General features: G+C 35.3%; 2 protein-coding genes across 2 annotated transcripts; one reads left to right on the top strand and one right to left on the bottom strand.

The window, feature by feature from the left end:
• Positions 1-91: 91 nt before the first annotated feature.
• On the top strand, positions 92-4,791 carry LOC119839627 (piezo-type mechanosensitive ion channel component-like). The gene is made up of 9 exons (XM_038366027.1): positions 92-246; positions 536-636; positions 962-1,143; positions 1,704-1,884; positions 2,248-2,345; positions 2,541-2,635; positions 2,862-2,965; positions 3,308-3,449; positions 3,641-4,791. The coding sequence occupies exons 2-9, from the start codon at positions 608-610 to the stop codon at positions 3,785-3,787; spliced, it is 978 nt and encodes a 325-aa protein (XP_038221955.1). The 5' UTR covers positions 92-246; positions 536-607; the 3' UTR covers positions 3,788-4,791.
• Positions 4,786-8,543, bottom strand: LOC119839564 (DNA-directed RNA polymerase II subunit RPB2). The gene has a single exon (XM_038365918.1). It carries the CDS (start codon positions 8,377-8,379, stop codon positions 4,849-4,851), a length of 3,531 nt encoding a protein of 1,176 aa, XP_038221846.1. The 5' UTR covers positions 8,380-8,543; the 3' UTR covers positions 4,786-4,848.
• Positions 8,544-9,117: the final 574 nt, after the last annotated feature.

Below are 9,117 nucleotides of genomic sequence, written 5' to 3'. Positions count from 1 at the left end.
TCAAGAGTCTACCAAACCTATTTAAATCGGTATAGTCTTGAATTAGTAAAGCTTATTTACTTGTTTAATTATTTAATTTAATTGATTTTATATTTCCAGTGTTCTCGATATGTTGAAGACGAATTCCCGCAACCTCGCGGCGTCAAAAAGTCCACAACGTCGAAATATTTACTGGGAGGAGGGGTCTTAGCATTTGTCATAGCTATAATCTGGTTTCCGCTCGTTTTCTTTGCCTTTGGAAATTCCGTAAGTAATTTGACATCTTGATTACAAGAAAGGGCTTTATCCTTAAAAAAATCCTTGTTTTTATATATATCTACACTAATGTTATACAGAGGAAACTTTCATACTTTGTATCTTTGTAAAGTTGTCACACAAAAACCGGATGGACCGATTTCAAAAATTCTTTCTCCATTAGATGCTACAAGTTCATTGAATAGCATATACGTACAATGGGCGAAGCCGGGGCGAATAGCTAGTTAACGATAAAGAAGTTCACAGATCGAAGATTTTACATTGTTATTGTTTTGCGTAGGTCGGTGAGCCCAATCCGCCCACAGATGTAACTGTCAAAATACGCATTGGACCTTTCCTGCCTGTTTATCAAATGTCGGCGCAATCACATAATATTGATGTGTAAGTTTATACAAATAATTTTTATTCGTGTGATTTCCAAAGACTGTATTTAAGTCTCTTAAAGCTTTAGTCTAACTAATTTATAAATTTGTTATTAAAAAAAAAAAGGTTTTTTGACACATATACCGTAATGGACTCCCGAAGTATTCAACCGATTTTAATCAAATTTGCACACTATGCTGTGTAGTTTTCAATGCAACTTATAACTTTTATCATTGATTACCTATATTTTTGTGTACGCCGAGATATTTCTTATATTATCCTGTACAAATAGACACGCCAACAATAACAAAACCGGTGGTGGTGGGGGGGGTATTGCTTCCAGTTTCACGGAGCAGGACTACACGCAGCTGAGCAACATGTACGCGCGCGACCGCACCGCGCAGACGTTCCTCTCGAACTACATGTACAACGACGTGGCGGTCGTCACCATCAACCCCAACTCCACCGCCGTGTGGAACATCTCGCCGCCGGAGCTCGACCGGCTCGAGCGGGAGGCGCTCTCCAGTAAGTCGTGCTTTGCGTCTATATGGATGTTATACAGCAGATTATTTTCCCATTAAGAGCTTCCACTGCGTGCGCTGTGATTTAGCGTGAGCCCAAATTTACTATTTCACGCGGACAAAGTCGCGGGCGGAAACTTGTTTTATATATAAACTGACTTTGCCGAATTGGTCTAAGGAAATTTCGCACAGTTCTGTTAGCATGGGATTTTTCAGGGTACAACGTATTTCATGACCTTTCTCAGGTCTCAAACTATCTTTGTACCAAATATCATCCACATCGGTTCAATAGGTTATGTATGAAGAAGAGATAGACGGATAGGATTCCTTTCACATTTATAATATTAGTAGGGTTTCGCTGATCGTTTGGTTCCACTCAGGTAGTGAGGTTTTTTTTCGTTGTCTTTCAAATTACACGCTTTATATAGTAGCTAATCCCAGTCAATCAATCCAAAAACCACTTAGGCCATTCTTGAGTTATAAGTGGTGTAATTAATATGTTCAAACATTATCACACAGGGAAACATCTAAACCGGTGGACATATAAATTTCTGTTCTTTTCAGATGCATCACTTTCCGTGAAATTCACATACGTTATAACACATCCGAGTAATAATCCGCAAAATCCGCCAACCATAGAGAATAATCGAGAAGTACCGCTGGAGGCATTCATTAATGGAAAGAGAAATCCCGAAAGAGATACTTTACTTAATTTATTGGCAGGCACGGCGCGTCCGGACGTTTGGTGAGATTTATATATTATATATACTCCATGTATCTGCTTATACTTTATATTATATAATAATAAGATGGGCACTTTTTCTGCAACTCAACGTCAAGCGCCTATTTTGTGTGGTAGGTATCACACAAAATAGGCGCTTTTTTATATAGATTAAGTATTCCTTATATAATCCTATAAATTGGTTTGAAAAAAATGGTAGAAACATTTTCCCCCTATATAACTAATACTATTACTAGTACCAACAGTATATTATAAAAAGGTAAAGTTTATAAGTGCAATAGTATAATATCCTATGATAGAATAGAAAGTAAATTCAATTATTTAGTAAATAAGATGTAAAATTTTTGTTTGTTTTCTTTGTTTTAGGTTGAACGTTAAACATCTATTCCCAAAGTTCGTAAAAGTGTTTAATAAAGGAACTACAAAAGCCGCTTTTCAATTGATGCCTCCTGGTCCTGATGGATGTAAGAAATAAAATTCATGGTTACGAAAATGTTTAATTAAATTTTCAACTCCAATAAAGACTATTATTGAAACACGGTTTGATTGAGCACTTGCCTAAATTGACAGAATAAAATGTGAAAAGTGTTAAGTATTTGTTGGTTGCGTTGAAAGATGAGAATTATTTTAAGAACACAAATTTAATAATTTTTTTACAGATGATGAAGCGAAGTCTTATAGAGACGTAAAATTACGATTAGAAAGAGACAGAAATTCTAGCTACTGGAGAGTCCACGAATCATGCGACGAAAGGGTAAATTTTTAATTCAAATGTACTATTACTGAATCCAATGCTATTATCGAACATTTGACATAAAACTCTTGTGTATGCATTATAAAAAAGATTACACTCTCTTACAAGATTTTTATCAATATTTTCAAAACAAATCTAAAACATCTCAAAATTTCGCGTTAATATCGAAAGATTACCTTAAGCGTATGTTTCATTAAGTACAAATTTCACTGCAACATCGTTTCAGGATCCGCTCGCACCGATACCGATGAACAACTGCGACATGCTGGTCATGTACACGTTCAACGATAAACTGTTTCCAGAAACGCTTAACTTCATATCAGGAGGCGGGTAAGTTCAATTTTTACCTGTAGCTATCCAGTTTATAGCTACTCTCATAGAGATTGTATGTTAATAAAGCCAACAATTTTTTTGCTAATTTCTACTATGTATAAATATATATACACACATAATTTCATCGTTTTAGTATAACAATATGAAATCATGATTAATTTGTACTGTATGATTTCATTGAAGAAAGTATAGCCAGTAGCTCTTGACTTTTCAATTATCATCTAGAGAATAATACATCAGTCAGGCATATTTTCACGTTACTGGATTCGCGTGGTTGTTAATAATCGTATATCCGCTCGTCAAATGAAATTTCCTCATGTGCCTAAAACTAAATTTCAGTATCATCGGTCTGTACACGACATTTGTGTTCCTGGCGTCCCGTGTCCTGCGCGGCTTCTTCTCTGGCATCTACACAAAGATCATGTTCGACGATCTGCCCAATGTGGATCGGGTGCTACAACTCTGCCTCGACATATACTTGGTAAGTAATATATATTTTTACATAGGGTATACAAAAATTGTATTTATATGCCAGCTTTCCATACTAAAATCAGTATCTGTTATTTAGCGTTCTAAATTTACCAAGATAACATTATGAATAGTACTTTATTATGGAACTCTTTCAGTAATTAATGAATTGTTGATTAACGATTGTTATAATTTCATTTAAAGGTTCGCGAAGCACTCGAGTTGACATTGGAAGAGGACCTCTTCGCCAAATTAGTGTTCTTGTATCGATCTCCTGAAACTATGATAAAATGGAGTCGACCTAAGGAAGAAGATAGTCAGGAACAAAGAGCTCTTCCCGCCCCACAGTAATTTTACCAAAAGATGACTAAGAGCAAAATATTAATAAATTCTATATTTGTAATACTTATCAAACGTCCCACTGTGTGCATAAATGAAATGGATCATTCTTGTTATTGACATGAACAAATTATGTATAGTTTTCACATGAATTTAACATCACTAAAGGCTATACATTCAGACTACAATAATATGACCGTTCAATCGTCTTCTGTATGTTCCAAAGAACACATTTGATATTTTTATAGATTTTTAGGATAATTTTTAACTTCTACACACCTAACACGGTGCAGTTGGCAGTTAGCGTCTGAATCGTACTGCCTAAATAATAACATAATAACGTCCTTTGTTTTATTTATTCATATCAATCAAATATAATTAAAGTAAAAAGCGTTGTACAGCAATGAAATATTTATTGGTGCTTCTTTCTTTACAAAATATTTAATGCTACATGCAAATATAAAAAAAGTTATTGTTCATTTACTTTACTTTCATACTCGTTATAAGACAACACAAGTTTTAGCACTTTCATATAGTACTTAATTTAGCTTCTTAGAAGTACACGCTCTCTTTAAACATACCTTATATATTTTAAGAATTATCACTGACTTTTAAGATTCTATCTGCGATTATTCGTTACATTGTAAATAATCTTTTATAGCTGCCTTTTAAAAAATAACTCAATATGTGATGTCAGATAACATAAAATACTAAATATTGTTATACAAATTCTACATATATGTATGTATATTCGTTTTGTTGCATCAATTGTAATTTATTATGTTAAATTTTTAATGTTATCATGATTTTCTTATGAAACAGCTACCTTACCAAACTTTACCTCACATATTTAGTAGGTATTTATGAAATGTTAATGATATGAAATGTTTATTAATTTTGCAAGTCATAAATTTACCAGTACAAGAGGCATGAATGTACATTTTTTATTGTAACTGTTGTATTTAAGCTGCATTTAATGTTGTGGTTTGTGATAATAAAAGTTCTTTAAAATGTTATTAGATTTTTTTATTTATTTCTCATCAAAAACATTATTCTTAATTCTACTGTAACATTTAAGCAATAACCATCAGCCGTGGTGCAATGTTCATTGACATTAACTCTTGGAATAAAAGTTTTGCAGCATATGGAAGTCTAACTTGGGAAATCTGAGTTTTGTTTTTGCATCCTTTGCATTCAAATGTATTATTTCGAAGATTAGCAATTGCAATTAAACCACAAAAATTGCAAACATGAATTCTGTATGGATCGGATACTTCGAATAGACGCTCTCTTAGAAATTGTGCTGCGCCGTGAGCGATTTGGCAGTCACGTTCCATTTCACCAAAACGAAGACCTCCGTCTCTCGCCCTACCCTCCATAGGTTGTCGGACCAAAATTTGCACTGGTCCTCTAGCTCTTGAGTGAATTTTATCGTCTACCATGTGCTTTAGACGTTGATAATATGTAGGACCCAAGAAAACTTGAGCATTTATCTTTCTTCCAGTGTGACCATTGTACATAACTTCATTACCACGTAGATGATAGCCATATTCTTGCAATAATGAAGAAATTTTTTGCACATTTACAGCATCGTTAAATGGCGTGGCATCACCGATCTCACCTTTATTTGATGATACCTTTCCTTGAATACACTCGATCAAGTGACCAATGGTCATACGAGATGGAATGGCGTGAGGATTGATAATGATATCGGGAGTTAAACCTTCACAAGTAAAGGGCATATCTTCTTGTCTGTACTGTATACCGCAAGTACCCTTTTGACCGTGGCGAGAAGCAAATTTATCGCCAATTTGAGGTATACGTACAGATCTCACTCGTATTTTACAGAATTTGTAGCCCTCACTATTTAGTGTTAGCATGACTTGATCAACAATACCAGTTTCACTATTACGCAAGAACGTTGAAGCATCACGTTTTGTATAGCGTTTAGTTGTTCCTTCTAATTCATCATCATTTTCGGGTAAAGTAATTGTTTTTCCTATAACTACATCATCCCCTGAAACTCTTATACCAGGAGCAATAATTCCGTCATCATCTAACTTATCATACAAAGCATTTCTCATTCCTTGACAAGTTTGTCTAGTCGGTTTTTCGAATTGCTCTTCCTGGTCCCCTATTCTTTTTGATTCTGAATCTTTGTAAGATCGGTAGAAAACGGATCTAAAGAACCCTCTTTCAACAGCAGAAGCATTTAAAATGACACTATCTTCTTGGTTGTATCCCGTATAACATAAGATTGCAACAATAGAATTAATTCCGGCAGGCAATTCTCTAAAACGCAAATATTCCATAGATCTTGTTGTTACTAATGGTTTGTGAGGGTAGTACAATACATGAGCTAAGGTGTCCATTCTCACATGGAAATTGGTAATATAAACACCCATAGCTTGTTTACCCATAGCACTTTGGTAAGTATTTCTTGGGCTTTGGTTATGATCTGGAAATGGAATAATTGATGCACAAACTCCTAAAATCATTGCTGGATGAATTTCACAATGAGTATAGGTAGTACAGTAGGCATATTCCTTTACTTGAGCAAGATCATCAGGACTCATTGCAATCATAACAGTCTCTTCTTCCAAAGTATCAATGTATTCAACAACACCACTGGCTACTAAGTTTTGCCAACCATAATTGTTATAATCCCTTTCTTTGAGTTGATCTATATGTTTTTTCTTTAGCAGTAATGCTCCATTCTCTACAATCAGCAGGGGACGGCAAATTCTGCCTGCATCGGTGTATATTCTAATTTCTCTATCCCTAATATCACGAATCATACTTACTTCAGACACAATAATATCCATTTGACGTCTCAGCTTTCTTAAAGTTGCCATCAACTGTTCCGGATCTCTGTGAATTCCAACCCAACAACCATTTACAAATATTTTTGTAGCATCTGCAATCGCTGATGGTGCTATTTCTTCCAAATTTTCCATAGACCATTCCTCCAAGAACTCTAAAATTGGCGAAGGTTGACTTCCAACAGAAATGTAAGCCATAAGAGCCAAATTCTTTACTAATCCGACAGCAGCACCTTCTGGGGTTTCAGCTGGACATATCATTCCCCAAAGGGTGTTATGAAGCTGGCGAGGCTTAGCTAATTTACCATCACGTCCAATGGGCGAATTAACACGCCGCAAATGTGAGAGTGTTGAAGCAAATGTTAAACGATTCAATACTTGTGACACTCCAGCTCTTGCTTGATGAGCCTTTTTCTGATCTCCCCAATTTCCAGTAGCCAATGAGTATCTTAAGCCATCAGTGATAATTTTTGTTTTAATAGCTAATTCAAGATTGAAATCTTTTCCTTTGTCAATAAATTTCTGGGCATACATCCGCACTTCTTTAAGTAGATTCTTAAATAACCCTCGAAAAAGGAAAGCCAACAGGGGACCTGCAAGATCTAATCTCTTATTTCCATAGTGATCTCTGTCATCTAACTCACGGCGACCTAATGCAGCCAAGAGCAATCTATGCACCATATACCCTAAGAAATAAGCCTTCTTTGTTTCACAGAAATCGGACACACCAACATGAGGCAACATTTCTTTTTGTAAAATTTCCCTGGCATATTTTATACGCCTTTCCTTAGTAACACCAGGTCTTGCACCTCTTGCCCCAATAAAGTTAAGAGCCACATTCTGTTCCTGTATAACAAAAGCTTCATCCAAAGAGGGCTTCACCATTTCCATCATTTCAGGATCATCAAAGTCATAAATAATATGTTCCAATATATCCCTATCAGCTACGAATCCAAGTGCTCGAAATACAATCATTATGGGTATCTCCTGTTTAATGTAGGGTACAATGGCAACAATTCTTTGTCCAATAGCAGATTTTTTAATGCTTTGCCCACCGCGAGCCATCATGTTAACCCAAAGAGTTGATGTTGGTCTTGAGCTGTGTTCGAGGCAGGAACGAATTTCAGTTTTGTAAGCATATTTACCATCTTTCATACTAAATACATAAACAGTATTTGTTGCCATTTTTTCTTGAGCAATCAACACTTTCTCTGATCCATTAATAATAAAATAACCACCAGGGTCAAGTGGGCACTCATTCAATTCAGTTAAATCTCTGTCAGTAAGATTACTCAGCAGGCAGTATGTGGACCTTAACATGATGGGGATTTTACCAATAAACGTTTTTTGGTGCTGAGTTTCAATTGGATCTTCATTTTCTTTAACAATAGTTTTAGTAATATCAACATACAATGGAGCAGAATAAGTTAAATTACGCAAACGTGCTTCATTAGGCATCATAGGCGATGGAGCACCATCTTTTTCCCAATGGGTTGGTTTTGAAAGATAAATCTGATCAAACTTTAAATGATACTTGGGAGGTGTTTCGATTTCACCGGATGAATGTTGTGCTTCTGCTTGAAGTTCAATAGGTGGAGAATCTTCAACAATACGTTGCACGGACATCTGAATAAATTCATCAAAACTATCTAACTGTTGTCTAACTAAACCTTTCTCGTCAAAATAGGCATTGATGACAATCCAACAAGCTTCTTGCCAGAGCTCCGATGATATTTCTTCCACATCTTCTTCCTCATATTGATCATCTTCAGTGTCATACATGGTGGTTTTAAGTAACCACAATAACACTAAGTTATAATTGACGCTGTGGCGAAGTACAAAATAAAATGGCGACGCTTATGAACACGACAGCCAGCAGCGTAGTGCAAAAACCGCTGGGCGGCGGGTGACAGCCTAGAGTTTGACGCATAGATGGCCAAGAACAAAAATGTCAAAATGACGTCCTATGGCATTACATTAATTTTTAAATAGTTAGGTACAATAAAAATTTGTTGATAGGACACCACCAATAATTTCTGAATAAAACAGCCTAAAATCACTTTTTCTTATCAACTCCTCCTGAGTGCATACTATGAATTTAAAAATAAAATAAAGATAACCCAATCATAGTTGCAATTGAAATAGGAAATTTAGTTACGAGTGTTAAGCTGAGTGTTTACCAATAAAACTAAATAGCAGAAAGTTATGTAGTGTCCAATTTGTATTTATGAATTCTGTACATGTACAGAGTACTGATATAAAATGAAGTCCCTTGGCGAAAGTATTAACTAAATGTGATTAAAAAAAAAAGAACGTTTTGCCAACTCATGATTAAAAACTTGTCCCCTATAGAAAAATAAGGACTTCGATTAAAAGAAAATTGTCATGGAATTCACAGTTCGCACATCACTTTTTACTAACGTCACTATGAGTGTTAAATAACTTACAAAACACTTTTTTGCCTTTTTCACCGTTTTACTTCTTTTTTGTCACTCAATAAATCAGTTTTTTCCAACCAGT

This window comes from Zerene cesonia, chromosome 1 (genome assembly GCF_012273895.1).
Source record: "Zerene cesonia ecotype Mississippi chromosome 1, Zerene_cesonia_1.1, whole genome shotgun sequence".
NCBI lineage: Eukaryota > Metazoa > Arthropoda > Insecta > Lepidoptera > Pieridae > Zerene > Zerene cesonia.
The sequence above is the reverse complement of the archived record's forward strand: the minus strand, read 5'-3'. Positions and strand labels throughout refer to the sequence as shown.